General features: G+C 34.4%; 1 protein-coding gene across 2 annotated transcripts in view; it reads right to left on the reverse strand.

Moving 5' to 3' along the window:
* Positions 1 to 21,395, reverse strand: part of IA-2 (tyrosine phosphatase IA-2) — an 842,823-nt gene that overhangs the window by 25,535 nt on the left and 795,893 nt on the right. The window contains exons 17-20 of one of the 2 annotated variants that reach the window (XM_069821417.1): positions 8,470 to 8,524; positions 7,752 to 7,856; positions 4,293 to 4,409; positions 1,975 to 2,172 (exon numbers count right to left, since the gene is read on the reverse strand). In XM_069821417.1, the coding sequence (XP_069677518.1) occupies positions 1,975 to 2,172; positions 4,293 to 4,409; positions 7,752 to 7,856; positions 8,470 to 8,524 (475 nt within the window). Of the gene's footprint in view, positions 1 to 1,974; positions 2,176 to 4,292; positions 4,410 to 7,751; positions 7,857 to 8,469; positions 8,525 to 21,395 lie in introns of both variants that reach the window. The other variant, XM_069821408.1, reaches the window with a different exon arrangement.

Consider the following 21,395-nt stretch of genomic DNA (forward strand, 5'->3'; position numbering starts at 1 on the left):
CGATCCGTCTGTTTATTTTAAATTTTAATACTTTTAACACGTCGATTAATACAATTTTAAGTTTTTTAAACAAAGTGTTAACGTGAACTAGAATCAACAAAATATAACGTGTATCTAAATGAATGTTCTGATTTGGAGAATTTTTGTAGGCGTACTATGAATGACACAACAATGGCAATAAATCATATAACAGAACATCTCTCAAAGTTTCATTTGCAACTTCCAGCATGGCGTAGTTCTCCTAATGGCGTCAGAGGACTTGAGTTTGTAGAAATATCGACCGGCACTGAGCGAACTTTCTGCGTGTTGGAATTTTATTCCACCGGATCTGTTGTATTGTAACTGTGGAGAGTCATTTTCGAATAAAGACCCACCAGACGTATGGCCCTTTCTTTTTTGTGAACCTATTGTGTCAGGGAATTCTTATCTGGACAGGTCAGAACAGTGGCGAACCAAAATAGCTGCTCTTACGAAGCATGTGTGCCTTAACAAAAAAAAGGAGCAATGTTGGCATTACAAGGATTGAGACGATCTGCTCTCGTATGTTGCTTGTGTGCTGCGAAGAGTGCTCTTACACAAACAGCACAAGTTGGTCACCACTGTGTTAGAACAATGGCTGATGTCACATCTGGAGTGTGATAGTGCTAATTTCATCTATCAACAAAATGGCGTTCCACCTCACTTCTACAGTGATGTCCGGACATATTATCAAACAGACGGATTGGTCGTGCAGAGAACGACGACAATCAGTTATTGTTCTAGCCTCCATGTTCCCCTGACTTAACATTATGCAACTTTTACCTGTGGTTGCCCTCTATGCAACAAAGAAGAAGAAATAACTGAAGATCATCTACAAACCTGTGAAGTTCTACCTCCGCATTGTCAGACACAGCCTAAACGGAGCGGAGCGCTCCACTATAACTCGTTGCCAGCTCCGGTGCTTCCACAGACATAAACAAGTTCACGCTCCGACTGGACGTCTCTAGCACCACAGCCGGTTTCGGAGCTTACAACTCTGACACTACTGCTCTACCTGATGGATCCACCACAGAGAAATATTGGAGAGCAAGAACACTAATGTCTTCGTTGCCAAAACCCGGCATTAGATAACAACAACAACTTTTACCTGTGGGGGGTATGCAAATGACTTTGTGTTTGTACCCCACATTACCGGAATATCTGTCAGAGCTGTGGGTCCTTATCAACGCAGACACTGCTGTCATCAATATGGTTGATGTTTGCAGCGTAACAAAAGAAGTTCATATCGAGCACTTATAGGACATGTAAAAAGAACTGAGAGTTTGCCCATACACCTATGTAGATATATTTGTTCCATGTATTCGTAATGGTAATAGTTTTACTAAATATGAAAATAGCATACAATTATTGCAGAAGTCGCGTATATTGAGCATATGACATTTTTAAGATTTTGGCGGCCAGGTAGCTCAGTTGGTAGAGCAGCTGACTACGAACTGGAAGGTCCGCGGTTCGATCCCGGGTGGTGACGGGATTTTTTCTCGTTGCCAAACTTTCAGAACGGCCCCGAGGTTCACTCAGCCTCCTATAAAATTGAGTACCGGGTCTTTCCCGGGGGTAAAAGGCGGTCAGAGCGTGGTGCCGACCACACCACCTCATTCTAGTGCCGAGGTCATGGAAAGCATGGAGCTCTACCTCCATGCCCCCCAAGTGCCTTCATGGCATGTGACGGGGATACCTTTACATATTTTTTTACTGCTGAGAAAAAAATACTGAATTTTACAAATGTTTCAATACCGGTACTTAAATTGGTATATCCTCGCTGAAATTGAGTCCACCTTGCACAGTACAAAGTAAGAATAACCGAATTAATATGTAATTGAATTAATATGTACTTTATTTGATGATCACCTATGGATGATGACCTATGGATCACGGTTTTAAGATTTTTACATCATAGCTAAAATCACTGTCTTACAGATTGGACCAACTTCTCACCTCGTAAATGTGGTAGAGCTCGGATCCTTCCTCAGGCCAGTAGCGGTGACACATGGCTGTCCCATTTTCAGTGAGGCGTGTGAGCATCACCATCACCACGCTGCCCTGCTCCCATACCATCTGCCAGAAGTCGGGGGCAGTGTGAGGTAGTGGACCTTGAGTTGCGATGTAGGCCGGATTACGAGGGTCATGATCCGTCTGCTCAACATTGAACACACAAAACTTGTAGCAGGATAGAAAAGGAAAACACATTCTATTAATCGATTATGACAATCATTTTGATCTGAATAGATTATTCAGCAACAGCAAAAGAAGAGAGTGATGATATTGGTACTGATAATAGTTTTGGTGGCGATAATGGTTTTGATGTCAGTGGTGGCGATAATGGTTTTGTTGATGATAATGATAATAGTGATGATAATAATAGTTTCGCTCATGGTGGTGACAATGGTTTTATTAATGCAGTCATAGTGGCGGTAATGATTTTGTTGATTGTAGTGATAGAGACAGTGAAAATAATGGTGTTGTTAATATAGTGATAATAGCAGTAATAATGGTTTTGCTAATGGTAGTGATAATGGTTTTTTGATGACAGGGATAATGATTTTGTAGATGGTAATAATAGGTAGTTTTATTGACGACAGTGATAATGGTTTTGCTGAAGGTAATGATAATGATTTTGCTGTCGGTAGTGATAATGGTTTTACTGATGGTAATGATTATGGTTTTGCTGATGGTAGTGATAATGGTTTTGTTGATGGTAATGATAATAGTGGTGGTAATAATAGTTTTGCTGATAGTAGTGATAATGATTTTGTTGATGGTAGTGAAAATGATTGGTTGATGACAATGATAATGATTTTGATGATGGTAGTGATAACAGTTTTATTGATGAGAGTGATAATGCTTTTTACTGAAGTTAATGATATTGGTTTTGCTTATGATAGTGATAATAATTTTGTTGATAATAGTGATACTGGTTTTACTAAAAGCAATGACAATGATTTTGCTGATGTAATGACAATGGTTTTACTGATGGTAATGATAACAGTTTTGCTGAAGGTATGGGTAGTGATAATGGTTTTACTGAAGGTAATGAAAATGGTTTTACTGATGGTAGGCCTAATTACAATGGTTTTGCTGATGGTAATAATAATGATTTTGCTGATGGTAGTGATATTGTTTTCGTTGATGGTAGTGATAATGGTTGTGCTGATGCTAATGATTTTGTACTTGGTTATTTAGCGATGCTGTATCAACTACTGAGTTATTTAGCGTCTATAGAATTGTGATAGCGAGATGATATTTAGCGAGATGAGGTCGACGATTCGCCATAGATTACCTGATATTCGCCTTACGGTTGGGAGAACCTCGGGAAAATCCAACCAGGTAATCAGCCCAAGAGGGAATCGAATCCACGCCCGAGCGCAACTCCGGATCAGCAGGCAAGCGCGCTACTGCCTGATGACGCCTGTAGCTGATGCTAGTGGAGATGGTGATAATGATTTCGTTGGTAGTTTTAGTGGTGGTGATATTGTTCTAATGGTTGCAATAGTGAGAGTGATAACTATTTTGTTGATGTTTGTGATAGTGTTAGGTACTGATAATAGTTTTGTTTATAGTAGTGACAGTGGTGGTGATAATGGTTTTGTTGATGATAGTGATAGTGTTGGTGATGATTTTGCTGATGTTAGTAATAGTGGTTGTGATGATAGTAGTTTTGCTAGTCACTGGCTGAGAAGAAACTGCCTACTGAAGGATGCACTGGAAGAAATGTTGTGAACGGGAGAAGAATTGGAGGCAGAAGAAGATATCATCTGATAGACAATATGGTTCCAATGCGGAGACTTAGAGGAAGGCAGAAAATAGGAAAGATCGGAGAATGCTGGATTTGTAGTGATAGAGCTGCCCTTGGACAGAAAGCTATGAATGAAGGATGGTTATGATAGTGGTAGTGATAATGGTTTTGCTGATGATAGTGATGTTTTATAGATTGTAATGATAGTGATAGTGGTGAAGTTGGTTTTGGTGATGGTAATGGTGATTGTGATAATGGTTTTGCTGGTGAAGATGGTAGTTGTGCTGATGAAAATACTGGTAGTAATAATGGTGAAAACGGTTGCGATGGCAATGAAGAAGAAAGACAAAATTGTACGGAGCGGAAGAAGACGAGAAGGAAGAAGAACAATGGGAGGAATTTAGTATAATTTCTTGTGAAGTTGTGTGATCACGTCCACTGCAGATGTGTGAAATGTTTTGCGATGTCTCCAGTACTACAGTCACAATTTTTTTCTGAACTATGTTCGGTTGATACTCACTATTGTGGACGCATTGATGTAGTCAGAGCCTGAGATGTTGGCAAGGTCGTTGAGCACAACTCGGGCATGATCGTATGGTAGAACTTCTGGGTAGCGATTCTTTTTCATGTTCTCCGCCTGCCAACAATGACAGTTTGTATGAGTCTCTATCTTCAAAAGGATAGAAGAATAATGGGAGAACCTTATGGGATGCGAGCTACAACATTAGCATGTTGAATTTCATTATTATTATTATTATTATTATTATTATTATTATTATTAATAATCATTCAATAAGAATGCTTGGTTTAATTAGGTCTATAACTTATTCTTTCCCTACTCCTATGTGTCTATAAATTTTATACTGGTACTATACATCGGTTAGATCCAAGCTAGAATATGAATCTGTTTTCTGGAATTCACTGACTCTGTTAAATTGGAAAATATTCAAAGAAAACTTATGTCCTTGTGTTCTTTTAGATTTTTATCTAATTCTTGTTATAATAGTTATGAGATTAACTGCAAATATTTTAATTGTTGCAGTCTATTTGCCAGACGTCAAGATCTTAATAATTTTTTTTTGTAAGGTCTTAAGGGTGATATTGATTGTGAATCCTTCTTAAGCAATGTCAGTCTTCGAATTCCGACCAAAGAATTAAGATTTCAAAAAAATTTCTACACTAGAAACTCAAAATCTCTCTCTCTGGTCTGCAGATGTATAAAATAATATGTCAATTTGCATGGATTAAACTTGGATACATTCAATGTGTAGTATTTAAATGGAGAGAGGCATTATAGAAATATCTACATGTTTTAGAAGATTGTGATATGATACGTTATTGAATATGCTGCATCTTTTGTTGTTCCAGAATGTTTATTTCATAATTAAGTATAAACTCAGGAAGAAAATAAAATAATTACAAAGAGAAATTACAGAGGTCGCCTTTCTTATGGATTCCATAAATTGTAAATTCAAATCAGATGCCGATATTGGTTCTCTTTCTAATCTCAGTGAAACACTTGGCAGCTTGCCAGTTCCAGATAACATCCGGTAAATACGGGGAAACACTCAGGTAGATCGAACCCTTCGATTGGGAAAACTTCGTCTGTATTCCCCCAAAAGTAGCCAATGCATTGCCATTCACAAAATTCACAAACAGAAGCATGTTTGCATATTTACTAAGCCAAGACACTAATTAAATGTCAAGTGAACGTGTATTCAGTTGTGTGTGTTGCGCAGGCGTTACGGTGCTCAGATGCTGCCGTGTGAAAAAGATCTAGTGTAATACATCAAGTGTAATACACGGAACCGCAGTATTTCTCCCTTTAATTTATTTCTCCTCAACCGTTAGACTTTGGACATAGGTATATAAGGCTAAATCGATATAGGTAATCCAAATTACATTATCCTGAAGTATTTTACATTCCTTATGAGACATGCTGTATAGTGTCATATCGACATGCATTTTGCACTGTTAGGTTAAGGAACTTTATAAGTTTCTTTAAGGCACTGTTGATACTACTGCACTGATTGTTACGCTGGGGCAAGAATAATAACTAAGATGGCTATCTTAATTAATTTTAACATAAAAAATAAAATCAAATAAAAAAATAATTTATATAATATTTCAGATTATACCGAAGTATAATTGTTAAAATAATAATAACAACGAACAAAAAAAATTTCGACAATAATTATTATAACGAAAAATAGATTCTCTTGCTATAATTATTAATACGTAAATGTCCAGCAATTATATTTGCAGCTAATCGTACTGCCAGTGTCCCGGGTCGGATTATGTTTCTAATTGTTTCAACGCATACTATAAATGGTATAATAATTTCTTCATGACTTCCTGCTGCCATGGCAGCTCCTACTCCGGTATCCGCTTCAGTTCATTCATCAAATCCATAATCTTAATAAAATTAAACCAAAAGAAATTAAATCGACATGCATATTGCCCTGTTAGGCTGAGGAACTACTGACAGGAGGAACTTCATCTTCCAACAGGATGGAGAACTACCTCATTGGCACCGGGAGTCAGTAATTAGAAATTATCTGGACGAAACACTTCCACAGTGCTGGATTGGCCATGCAACAGACAACTGCGCTCTCACACGATGACCACGAAGGTGCGATTTTTTTCTTTGGGGATTTGTGAAGGACAAGATTTACGTTCTCCCACTTCCTAATGATTTAGATGAATTGAAACAACGCATCACAAGAGTTATGGCAAGTGTCGATGTAATATGTTATACTGGGTGAACTAAACTATTGCCTTGATGTGTGGCTTTCGACACAAGAAGCATATTATATTGTATATCTGTGAATTCCCTAAGTAAACTGGAAGAATTGAATTATAAAGCAGTGCAAACTGATTTCTGATAACGTTAATAGTTTTGTATATGTAAAACATTGAAAGTGTCTATTTTTGTTGTAGTAATTCTGTATTTTTTGTATCTTTAATGACATGAAAAAGTAAAATATATTGAAGGCTTCAACAAAATTAGAGTGCTTAATATAGGGACAAAACTAGACTAACTATTTTAGGCACTTCAAAGGCAAGAAAAGTTAAAATGCTTGACTATGTGGGCCTGGTAAGTGACTGGACAAGGTAATCGAGAATGAAGGTAAAGCCCATAAAATCCAAAATAGTAAATTTTCATCCACAATATGAATATAAGCAATATCCCTAAGAAATCATATCTTAACTCAATCAGTAAAACATTTAGGCTGATCTTAGATTCCCGATTAACATGGAATAAACACATCAGTCACTTAATTCAGAAACGAAGAAGTAAAATTAAACAGATAAAATTTCTAATCCAAGGAACTTTACCACTTCCTCTGCATTACAAGAGAGTTACATACTTCTCGATTATAAGACGAATTTGGACTTATACTTGTGGAATATAGGGTTCTGCAGTCACTTCACACATTATGAAAGTAAGACAATGAAAAACAGCTGCTTAAACTTATCGCTGAAGCATCGTGGTTCATCTACAATGCTGCATTTCATAGAGATAATCAATTCCTTGAAAATTCCATGGCCCTTTCTTATCACACACTACAAAAGGATTTCCGTTCTTTTATTAATCATTCCAATCCTGTCTAAATCACATTTTTGCACGAATTTCACCGCCAAGACATGAACTAAGGTTAAAATAGAAGAGACATAGCCTTTTTATCTTAGAAATGCGCCTTAAATAGTTATGAGGACGTGTATTGGGAAACAACCTCAATACTGCATGTTTCATGTCTATATTTTATCTGTATTTTGCTGAACTAAAATGTAACTTGATACAATAAATTTTAAAAAAGTTTGAAGAATGTTTTACTTTCCTTTTTAACCTAAATTGAACTCAATCTGCACCTGATTAAAGAAAGAAAAGTATATTCCATCCGGTTTTTACTTTTCTGTGTAGAGTGCCTCTCTATATCAAACTGAACATTTTTATCTGTTTACAAATTTTCCATACCTTTTGAGCTATTGTAGTGGCGCATGGTTCTGCCTCGTAAGCACACAATGCGACCCATTCCTGTTCCAGACGATCCTTATTCTTCAGGTGATCCTCCATGTATGACTGGAAAAGCAATCACGAAAATTATATCATGTATGTATTCATCAAATCAAAATAGGCCTACTGAAAAAGTCTAAATGCAGAAATAGGAATGAGACAACAATTTTCGCCATGAAACCAGATATAAAAAGAATTTGCAGGCTTAAAAAACAAACACATTTGTCGCACTGAATAGAATTATTGGAGTACTAGCTTTCAAATGTTTGTTAATTTAAATACCAATAAAATATGATACATTTTGTATTATAATGATGATATGTTTCTTTATTCTTCTTTAACTATTATAAAATTTCATAGTACTGATTACAGCACTTCTATAGTTTGAATAAAATAAAAGAAGCATGATTTTGGTAATGTATAGTATGTGCATTATTAATAGAGTTTCAATTTTGCAATTACATTCATTTCAATAAATGTATAATAATAATAATAATAATAATAATAATAATAATAATAATAATAATAATAATAATAATAATAATAATAATAATTTTTATTTAGGCCTATATAGAGATTTCTAATGTTTACACACAATAATAATAATAATAATAATAATAATAATAATAATAATAATAATAATAATAATAATAAATAATGTATACTGATAGCTACTCACCAGCACCATGTGTCCAGTGGAAATATCCATATTTGTGAGGGCAGGCTCTTCACTCCTGAAAACAATGAAATAAATAACATAAGAATTCAGAGATTCCATACATACCTATAAATTATACGAGAGTGAACATCACAGAAATTTTTGGAAAATGGTGGAAGCTATGAAAGGAATCAGCTGTATAATATGAATGCTGCCTGGGAATCAGTGTATAATAACGATGGTGTGAATAGTATATTCAGTGCTTTCACAAAACATTTTTAAATAGACTGGAGCCAAACACATCTTTACCAAATTTTCAAATTTCCCAACCAATCCACGAGAAATAATTATAATTTATTGTGAAGCAATTAAAATCTTAAAATTCCTCGGTTTACACACATTCATCCATCCATCCACCCACCCATCTATCTATCCAACCATCCTCTCTGATCTCGCGATTATCCTGTTAACCGTTGAATCCGATCGATATTTCAAAAACGGTCTACAGAGAAATTTTAAAGAACGACAAAACCCGTAGTATAGTTTACTTCAGGAGGAAAGTAGAGATGGGAGACCTACGTCATTGATTTACGACACGCATCCACGAACCATCAATTTATTTATCAAGGAACCCATCAATCTATTCATCAATGAACCCATCAATTTATCCATGAACGAACCCATGAATATATCCTTCAACGAACCCATGAATCTATCCATCAAGAGCCCATCAATCTATTCATCAACGACCTCATCAATCTATCTATCAATCCATCAATATATTCATCAACGAATCCATCAATCTCTCTATCAACGAACCCATCAATCTATCCCTCAACGAATCCATCAAGCTACCCATCAACGAAGCCATCATTCCATCAGTGTATCCATGAACGAACTCATACATCTATCCATCAATTCATCGATCAAAGAACGCAACATCTATCCATGATCGATCAAAGAACGCCATCTAGCCATCATTCCATAAATGTATCCATCAACGAACACATAAATCTATCCATGAATGAACCCACCAATTTAGCCATCAAAGAACGCACCAGTCTATCCATCAATAGACTCATCAATCTACCATTCCATCAATCTATCTATCAATCCATCATTCCATCAATCTATGTATCAATCCATCACTCCATTAATCTATCCATCAACGAACTCATCAACTTGTGAAAGTAAAGAACGCATCAATCTATCCATGAACGAACCAATTAATCAAGCCACCATTCCATAAATATATCCATCAACGAACATATCGATCTATCCAGGAATGAAAAAAAAATTATGGTTTATTTAACGACGCTCGCAACTGCAGAGGTTATATCAGCGTCGCCGGTGTGTCGGAATTTTTATCCCGCAGGAGTTCTTTTACATGCCAGTAAATCTACTGACATGAGTCTGTCGCAATTAAACACACTTAACTGCCATCGACCTGGGCCGTGATCGAGCAACCTCGAGCATAGAAGGCCAGCGCTATACCAACTACGCTACCGAAACCGACTCCATGAATGAACCCATAAATTTATGCATCAACAAATGCATCAATATATCCATCAAAGAGCCCATCAATTTACCATACCATCAATCCATCTATCAATCCATCAATTTATCCATCAACGAACCCATCCATCCATCCATCCAATTCGGTTTATCCAGGTTCTGTATTTGGGCCTTTTATCTCAGAGTAAACGAACACACAGTGGACTTTCCTTCATGTTAAGGTTAACACGATTCCGAGACTCCACTTACTACTACATGTTTACAACAGACATGTAATAGACTAGGTTTGAAGCCGTGGCTGTGATTGCCACACAACATTAAAACTGCCTGCCTTTGCCGTTGCGTACACCGCGGCTGTTATGTCTAAAGACGTATCTACAATATGAGTGCAAAATCTAATATTCATCTCATTATTTAAGCTAACGAAGTCAACACAGGTAATAGTTTTACGACGTCAGAATCCAGTTAATGCTACGGAGAAGTGACTTACAGACAGCAGGAAGTTTAAATTTGCAGCTGAAAGCAGACATTCTCTACCTAAGTGTGTACTGCTACAGTCCAGGTAATTGAATTATTCAGGTAGGATGCAGCAGTTAATAAAATTTCCCTTCAAATACATCGCACACTACGACGAACCAACTCTTATTACACAGAGGGAAGGCTTATTAAATATGAAGCAGTGTATTCGATCTTTTGCATTTAATGAACTGAGGTAAGTTATCCAAACGTCTGTGAATCTGTGCTATCACCGAACAAGTCTCTTATTGTATTCAATGATCTTTCCGTTATTTGAAACTTCCTTTCTACAATTTTTATATATTTTATGTTTCACGTAACTGTTTTAAATAAATATACGCTGTTCTAAATTGTGGCGAACCATACCGTACAGTTCAATTTTCCATAACTACAGAGACTGACGATTTTCAGCAAGTCTCAGTGGAGTCAAGTTCATGATATCATTCACTCGTGATGTATGATTTATTGCTTTTAATCTTAACGTCCATAAACCAGCAAACAATAGGCTTACTTAGGGTGACCAGACGTCCTCTTTTGTCCGGACATGTCCTCCTTTTTAGGCCTCTGTCCGGGGTCTGGGCGGATTTAAAAAAAAATCAAGAAATGTCCTCCTTTTCGTAACTTGTATGCCTGATATTTGAAATTATCTGATTTGACGCCTTTTTCAAGTAATTTTCCTCTAGGTGGCAGCAGCATCGACAGAATATACTCTTTGCCAACGATTATAACTCTCTTTGCTTACAAAGTAATATTAAATTCACATCTTTTGCGTTCTTTTTAAGTATTCTGATAATAATTATAATTCCCTTGACTTTCATATGTAATTAACTGTAAAATCATTTTATATTATTAAGTTTCATCATAGGCCTAAGTATACTGTAATAAAATAGATACTGCCATAATTTTAAATAAACTATAGGCCTAAGCCTAAATCTAAATAGGGAGATATTTTCTGTCCTCTTTAATAAATAGTATCCTTGACTTTCATATGTAGCTAACTGTAAAAGCATTATTATTATTAAGTTGTATCATAATTATTTTTGTAATATTAACATTGTGTCCTCTTTTCTATCGATGTGAATCTGGTCACCCTAGGCCTACTTTCTTCTCTCGCCAAGAGAAACAAACAACAGATATGCAGATATAACATGTAGATATCGGGGCGACTTATATGTTAAACAGGGGACTCTATACATAGGGGCTCCTGAAGTAACTGCACTTTTAAGTTTTGAACATGCCTTCTTAAAATTTTGAACACACTTTTATTTAACATAAATAAAGGTAAAGGTACTTCCACACATACCATAAGGCATATGGGGAGGGCATGGAGGTAGATTTTTGATCTCGACACTAGAATGAGGTGGTGTAGTCGACACCACGCTCCACCGCCTTTTTATTCCCGGAAAAGATCCGGTACTCGATTTGATATGAGGCTGAGTGAACTTAGGGGCCATTCTGGAAGTTTGATACGATAAAATCTCGTCACCTACGAGATCGGACTCCAGACCTCCCAGCCAGTAGCCAGTTGCTCTACCAACTGAGCTACCCAGCCGCCTATTTCACATAGATAACATTTTTACAAAATATTATGCAAGTATGAGACAAAAAAGAATATTGTGTCTTAACCCAGATTTCATTTTCTCCTCTAATCTGACATACATCTTACTAGAATTACTTTAACACACACACCCTGCGGCGGCGGCCCGTGGTTTAGACCAATGGTTCTCAAACCAGCCAGCCAATGATGTAAGAACTACAGTAGACTCTCCTAAGTTCGACGGAACAGAATTGAAAGTTCTGTTCAATAAGGGTAGTGGGTGTGGCAGGTGAAATGAATACAAATTCTTATTGGTTATCCATCAACGGATACAGTACTATACTAGCATTTCCTGCCCGCCCCGAGACTTGTGTATGCGCTTCTAGTACTACAGTGGGTTTCGACAGTTCCATGTCACAAACGGCACAATTCTCAAATGGAAAAAGAAGAGTTCATTAATTTAACACCAGTGACTAAATATGGATGTCGTAATCAATAAAATATTCTGTTTTTCTTTAACAAAAGTATCACTACAGGACACAGAACCAATTCCCATTGAAATGGCAAACCCATTTCTTAGTGCCCGTATAGGGGCATGTCTATTTCTCCTACGTAAGCAGTCGAACTGTAATAGGAAGTCGAACTTGACTTCTGTCGAAGTTAAGAACTCCACTGTATATTTTTATTTCCTTCGGTATAAAAATTAAGTTACCTGAGGGCGGCAATGAACCTCCGGGTTCCTTAAAAGCCAGTAAGTAAGTAAGTAAGTAAGTAAGTAAGTAAGTAAGTAAGTAAGTAAGTAAGTAAGTAAGTAAGTACGTAAGTAAGTAAGTAAGTAAGTAAAGTTTTTGCATTCAGATACTGTAAGGCAGGTATGCTCATTCTCTGACTCGCGATTACGTTCTGTAATCACAACTTTCGAATGTAGAGCGTGCTGTTCCTCGTTCGAAGCTCGACGGATGACTGCGGAAGGCAGTTCAAGTACTTAGTAAGGTACGAACAGTGCGGGACAATGACAGAGTCAAAATTTTCTGTAAGCAAACGACATAGCCTATACCATATTGTTTTGCGTTCGGTAAAGTGTTTACTATGTTGTAAGGTACTGTCAGGAATACTACTGAGCAACATAAAATGACATTATACGCTCTGCCATCCAGAACATGCCGAAGTGACAGGGAACTGTTTTCTGTAATATGTTTTCATATACCAACGTTGTTGTTATTATTATTACTATTATTATTATTATTATTATTATTATTATTATTATTAGGAGTAGTAGTAGTATTGTTATTACTATTGTTAGGTATATTACAATTATTATTATTATTATTATTATTATTAGGAGTAGTAGTATTGTTATTACTATTGTTAGGTATATTACAATTATTATTATTATTATTATTATTATTATTAGGAGTAGTAGTAGTATTGTTATTACTATTGTTAGGTATATTACAATTATTATTATTATTATTATTATTATTATTATTATTATTATTATTAGGAGTAGTAGTAGTATTGTCATTACTATTGTTAGGTATATTACAATTATTATTATTATTATTATTATTATTATTATTATTATTATTATTATTGTGGTGATTTTATTTCAACAGAAATACATGTTATGATAAAATAATTTTTCAGAGGCAGTACAGTTTCAAGAATTGAAAGGACTTAATGAAAGGCCAAACATTGAAGAGAGTCGAAGAATTTAGAGTCTATGTTTAGGAGCAAGTTTTGTAGTGTGTTGGGAATTAGCCAAGGCACTAAAACCCTTCACGGATGGTGAACTTGTAATGAGATGTATGGTGCCTGAACAAAATATAGTTAATTATATCTGTGTACTGGAACAACTCATTTGAATTCACAAAACACAGATTTAGTGATTTTAGACGTATGGGAAGTGATATTAATCTTTTTGTTAATCCTTTCGTAGTAAATTTAGTACAATCCGTGAGAGTGCAGTTCCAGGACGAGTTAATTGATCTACAAAGTAACGTAGAATTGTGAACTAAATGCAGAGAATATGACTTGACAAGCATAGAAGTATTAAAAAATTAACAAAACGAAATATCCCACGATGAGCTTATTCGCTGCCACTATGTTAGCTACCTTTGCCTCGACTTATGCGTGCGAAGAATTATTTTACAGAATGAAATTTGCTAAATCCAAACATAGATCCCGATTAACAGATGAGCATTTTTTGAGCCAGCTGCACATTGAGTAAATTCGTTGGAAATAGATTTCCGATTACTTGCAGAAAAGAATGCACATGTTGAACAGACCGCAATGTAGGTGGAATATGAAAATAACATTATCTATGATATAATAATAATAATAATAATAATAATATCGTAACTATATTAAATATAATACACAATGTAATAACTGAATGTTACAGTGTATACTCTTTCCTTTTTTAAATTCAGTTTATTATCCATATTTGTAAGAGTATGAGAGCGATGCCACAGGCGGTGCTTCAATGTAGTTGCGGAGCCCAGTCCGTACACTGTGTATGTTATGCAGTGCAGCATCATCCGTGTAATCGGAGCTTTTACAATTTTGAGCATACCTGCTGTAAGGGTTTCGTTATACTGAAAAACTTTAATTATGCAGTTTATTCTTATTTTACTTTGCAGCATATTAAATATAGACAAAACTATTAATATCTAAATGCTTATTTTGTAAATAAAGATGTAAGCCTACTCCAGATGGTTTAGTAACGAAGATATTTTAACATTGAAATTCACTACCTATTTATTTCATATTTTGCCAGAATAAATGTAATAATATTTTGATAACATTTTCTTCATATTGTGCCGGTCTCTAGGATAATGGTAGTAATAATGATGATGGTGATGACGACAACGATGATGATGATGATGTCTGCAGCTAGGTACAGCCGTAGGGTATCATTTTTAACTGCAGTCTTTACTAACCAGCATAATATACTAATTGCAGCGTGCGTGTTATTTCCATGTGAACGAGTAGCTTGCCTGGAGCTCAAAGTCGCTCAGGCGAATACTGCGCAATATCCTGAATTTTTCCACATCACTGTCCACGACACCGAAGCGTAATCACATTTGACCCTTTAACTCACCTTTCCACCCCCTGTGTTATTAACTGGGCTGACTGCATCCCCGCAATTAGTATATCAAATCATATAAGAAGTATATCAAACACATGTATGGTTCTGTTTCATAAAGCAGCCGACGGTTTTTATCTAATCTGTAACTCTCTTCAGTGGAAGAAATCATATTGACGGCTGGCTGGATTTTCTAGGACAGGATCCTCGATGGATCCATGGATTTAAGGCCACATTCGCCCGGCTGATCCCGAGTTGATTCCAAAACGTACGTGTTGATTCCCATTAGCTGCCATCGTATTTATCCGATAGCGTACGTGTTGATTCCCATTAGCTGTCACCTTATTTCTCCATAGCGTACGTGTTGATTCCCATCAGTTAACAACAGTACTATAACATTTATCTTCCCATTTTACACAGACTTAGGACTGTCTACTAGGTATGGTTAAAATGTTTGGCTTTTTGTTATTCTCATAATGTACATATTATTATAATGTACATCAGCGGTGACTAAAACTCGAACGACAGTCGGGGACTGTACTTAACTTATTTTACACAAAAAGTGGACTTAATCGGCTTTACTAGTAATAGGACGATATCTATACTAATAATAAATCTGTAGCCGAAATTTTTCTGGTAATTTTCGATTTTCCAAAAATAATTGGTCCTAACATATATAATTAACCACCCTGAAACCGAAAATCGCTTTTTTGAAATTTTTGTTTGTATGTCTGTCTGTCTGTCTGTTTGTATGTTTGTTACCTTTTCACGCGATAATGGCTGAACGGATTTCGATGAAAATTGGAATATAAATTAAGTTCGTTGTAACTTAGATTATAGGCTATATGGCATTCAAAATACATTATTTAAAAGGGGAGTTATAAGGGGACCTGAATTAAATAAACCGGAATATCTCGCTTATTATTGATTTTTATGAAAAATGTTACATAACACAAATTTCTTTAAAAATCATTTCCGATAAGTTTTATTCTTTGAAAAATTTTGACAGGCCTCATATTTAATGAGATAAATGAGTTTTAAAATTAAAATAACTGCCATCTAAGGCCGTGTAATGAAATAAGCAGATGACTTCGTCTATAAGGGGCCTTGGTCAACAACAATCGAAAGCTATGAAAAATAGCCTACAGAAAATGTTTCTGTGTTTGTATGAAGCAATATCGGAAGCTAAATTAACCGATTTGTATAATTAATTATTATTTCACCATTGGAAAGTGTAGTTTCTCTGTATGGACATAATGCTATAATGTTATTACAGTAACTTCTGAGTGAATTGAGGACAGGTAAGATTGAAATAGCTTCTTATGCACAGAAAACTTGATAGGCTATTCTGTGTATTTGTTTCCTGTATTTCTTAAAATAATGTTTATCTCAGAGAATTAACGAACAACGAGAGTGTATTGATTTAGTATGCAGTAATAATATGTTAACTTAGCATTTCATTATTTTATAATCCAAATTTTAACTATGCTCAATTGAATCGAGTTAAAATACATAAAATACAGATGCATTAAATGCAATGCAAAAAAATTGGGTATTTAATTATATAATTTAAATTAAGTAACATATTAAACGATTTATCCTTCTATCAAACACGAATATTCCCTGGATCAAATGTCCTATTTTAATTATGTAATTACTTTATATTTATTTCTAACGGGTGCAGCGGAGCGCACGGGTACGGCTAGTGTATAATATTAAAATACAAACTCTTCTACAGTCACTTGTTCTTTTATTATTGTCTGTTGTATTCAACATCGACTTTCACGAGGCCTTGGAAATTTTAACACGAAATTATTACATTGTTGTTACAGATCGCGAAGGCGATCATTCATGCAATAAGTATCTTTACGCATTCCAGGACCGTATTATGAATTCCTCGATGCAGTTTTGTAGATAGTGAGCAAACTGTTTTATACAACTGAATTCTAGAATTCTTTGAAACTACAAGGATTGCTTACCACATAATTTAATAATGAATAACCAATAGTACTATTGCGAAATATTGACCCACCAAAATTATGCACGAATAAGAATTGGTGTAAAATCTCATACGAAACGTAATAGAATTGGCAATATTAACTGCAAAAATAAAAGGAGATGTTTTTATTCCACGTATTGCTAGGATACTCATTCAATTTTAAGGAACTGCAATTTCAATGCCACTAGCATTTGTAATGACCAGGGAAAGGATTTATATGTAAATACATATTTACTTATAAAGCTAATATAATTTATATTTTGCATTATCTTTATGTTTCACAATGTGTAGGGTTGAAAAATCCTACTTTTATTTTCCATATTTTTCCATATTTTAGAGTTTAGTACATATTTTCGTTAATTTCCATATATTTTCCATATTTCATATAAAACAGTCCATATTATATTAGGTTTAACAATAAAACAAAACAAAATTCCATTAACTTTTAAAAATACATTTCAACAATAGAGATTTAAACACATGTTCAGTAATCCCTTTAACATCAGAGTTATTTGAAAATTAGCAGTCCTATCAACAATGGGAAAGTAAGTTACAAAACTGTATTAATTTAATTTAAAATTTTTAACAGACTTCAGTTGTGCAGCTCAACAGTTAAATGCCAGTCAGAGTACACATAGGTTCAGTTTTGTAAATCATACTATAAAGACGGTAAATATGCCAAAAGTACGTCATTCAGTCAATTTAAAATCAAAACTAACAAGTTACATTTCAGAATTTAAAGAAGATGGTTTATCAACTGACAATAAAATATTATTTTGTAATTTGTGTCAGTGTGCAGTATCATCTACACAAAAGTTCCTGGTGCAACAACACATTACAACTAGTAAACATCAGTTACTTCTTGTGACGTCGAACGCTCTTTTAGTCAGTATAAATCTATCCTCAGAGACAATAGAAGAAGATTCACTTTTCAGCACTTGAAAGAAATGTTTGTAACCTATTGTTATGGTAACAGACAATAAAAATTGTGTTTTGTTGAAACTACATTGGAAGATAAGGTACGTCCATTATATTTTTTGTTTAGTTTGATTAAAATGTACCAATATTTAACGTACATAGTCATTTTTTTATAATTTTAAGTCCATATTTAATTCCATATTTTGGTAAAAATCCATATTTAATTCCATATTTTGGTAAAAATAACTACATATATATTTACATATTTCATATATTTTTAGTCCATATAAATCCGTTCCCTGGTAATGACCATATTAAAATGAAGCTCAAGGATAGTCGCTCAAAGTTGCAGACGTTAACTTAAAAACTGCGTGTTTTTCACATCCTCAACTATATTTTACACATATCAATAAGCAATTAAATGATACCTTTGTCATGTTGCTAATGTAGTAGGTGAATGTACATAAGCCAACTGAAAATAACGTATTAATTCTCAAAATATTGTTGTTCACGTTGCAAATTTAGTATGTTAAGCGTTGTGGAAATAAAAATCTCTTAATTTCTAAAATATCGGTAGGCCTATACGTTTCTTAGAATATTGGTCTTTATGTTAAAAAAAATGACTTATTGCGGGTTTGTATTATATCTGTATTCTGTGTATAAAATTAGAAAAAATATAATATGTTCTGAATTTATGAGATATAGTTTCAAGTTATATTAAAAAAAGAACTGGGTATGATATAAGTGGGTGTACAGCGGTCAAGGGGTAAAAAAATCATCCAATATAAATTAAATGTTATATACTTTGTTTATAGTTTGATTTTTCTATTACTTTATTTGTATTTCTGGCGCTGTGGAAGAGAAGGCCTAATGACCTTAACTACACCAGAATAAATAAATAAATAAATAAATAAATAAATAAATAAATAAATGAATGAATGAATGAATGAATGAATGAATAAATAAATAAATAAATAAATAAATAAATAAATAAATAAATAAATAAATAAATAAATAAATTTAAAACAACAGTTTAACGTCAGGCACATGCTATGTTTTCTTTTCGGTGCTTGATTTACAACTGTTTTAAATTGAGTTAACCCTGGCAGGCATTTGGCTAAGGAGTTCATTAATTCATATAAGTGACGTTAAGTAAAGATTCATCTTTATGGGCGAGGAAAGCTTAGTAAAGACAATTCGTTTTGGTTGTGTATAGTTAGGTTTCCGAGATTTCCGAAAATTTAATAACCAGTTTAATTAAAAAATAGAAGCAGAAAAGAAAACCCGGGCAACGCCGGGTGCTTTCAGGTAGTATAGAATAAAGTTAGTTAAAAATAACTCTATGTTCTGTATGTTGGCGATATTGGTTGCAGTCACTAGGCAATGCGTTTCTAGGACACTCAACTTGTTGCTAGAAATCTTCACGGAAGTATGTTCAAATTCTCTCAGCTTATCCTTTCAACAGCTTTGTCTGTTAACTATTATGACTTAGCTTCAACTACAATATGAATTATTAGGCAAATTGTGATTGTTTATTTACTGTCAGTAATTTCTCGTATAACTACCGCTAACGATTAAAAGTATCGAATTCTCATAAGTTTCCAGCATCAAAAACAAAAAGATAAAGGAACTTCCTTGTTTTTGTGAACTTTTGATGTGGTTGTTTTATAGTAAAAACATATCACACACAGAAAGACTGCAGCTCAATGCTTAAATCAGGCATCGCCAAACGTCTCAAATTCATGACGCAATATGAATACTATCCGCTACACACAAAGTGAAGACGGGGTGGGGAGCGTGGGTTGCAGTAAGTTAGACACCAGAGGAGGGTTTGTGATCGTCGCTTCATTCCGTGTTCATAACAAAGAAATAACACGAGAAAGAAGGAATGAATATCTTTTTAGGATTGGTTTTTCTGAGGTTTTCCCCAACTGTAAGGTGAATTCTAGGTAATCTATGGCGAATGCTCTGTCTCATCTCGACAAAATACCATTTCGCTATCACCAATCTCATCGACGCTAAATAACCTAGTAGTTGATACAGCGTCGTTAAGTAACCAACCATGATATGGTATTTATTAGTCAAACAGAATCTATCATGTCATGGTGTACCTTCACATTCCTGCATTTAGAAAACACCATAACTCACCATTACATTATTTGCCATCTCATTACTTTTTTTCATCGTCTACTTATCTCTCTTCTATTCCTATTGTTAAAATCATGAATTTTTTCCACTCGGCAGATCAACACTACTTTTGTTCTCAATTATCACCTCCGTCTACGTATTGAAACAAACTACATTACATTAACACTATTGTCCGTGACTCTTTACTACATTCACACTATTTCCCTTAATTCTTTACTATATTTACTATACTATTTTCCTTTACTCTTTACTATCTTGACACTGTACCCCTTTACTCTTTCCCCTTTGCTCATTACTACATACATTAATATCATTCTCCTTTACTGTTTACTGTATTACCCTATTCCCCTTTATTCTTTAACACTCCATTTACTAGGTTTCAAAACATTCGTCTTATTCCCTATGCCCATCCCTTTTTTACCTCATTTACTAATATATCCATTTTTTCCTCATTCCGTCCGTTAACATTTTCCATGTCTCTGGATGAATATTTTCAGCACTGTTCACTTCCACCATATTTCTGTCTTTATTGTTATTGATATTCTCTTCTACCTTGATACTAATTTTTTCCATCATTATTTGTTCTGTTACTGCACTCACAAATAACCAACTAAAAAATAGGCCTATATGAATCTATACAGTACTAATAATAAATCTGTAGCCGAATTTTTTCTGGTAATTTTCGATTTTACAAAAATAATTGGTCCTAACATATATAATTAACCGCCCTGAAACCGAAAATCGCTTTTTTGAAATTTTTGTTTGTATGTCTGTCTGTCTGGATGTTTGTTACCTTTTCACGCGATAATGTCTGAACCGATTTATATGAAAATTGGAATGTAAATTAAGTTCGTTGTAACTTAGAATTTAGGCTATATGGAATTCAAAATATTTTATTTAAAAGGGGGGTTATAAGGGGGCTTGAATTAAATAAATCGAAATATCCCCCTTATTATTAATTTTCATGAAAAATATTACATAACAAAAATTTCTTTAAAACTAATTTCCAATAAGTTATATTCTATGCAAAATTTTGATATTTAATGAGATAAATGAGTTTCAAAATTACAATAACAACGCCATCTAAGGTGGTGTAATGAAATAAAAAACAAATGACTTCGTCTATAAGGGGCCTTGGACAACAATAATCGAAAGCTATGAAAAATAGCCTACAGAGAATGTTTCTGTGTTTGTATGAAGTAATATCGGAAGCTAAATTAACTGAT

Source organism: Periplaneta americana, chromosome 1 (genome assembly GCF_040183065.1).
Source record: "Periplaneta americana isolate PAMFEO1 chromosome 1, P.americana_PAMFEO1_priV1, whole genome shotgun sequence".
NCBI classification, from domain to species: domain Eukaryota; kingdom Metazoa; phylum Arthropoda; class Insecta; order Blattodea; family Blattidae; genus Periplaneta; species Periplaneta americana.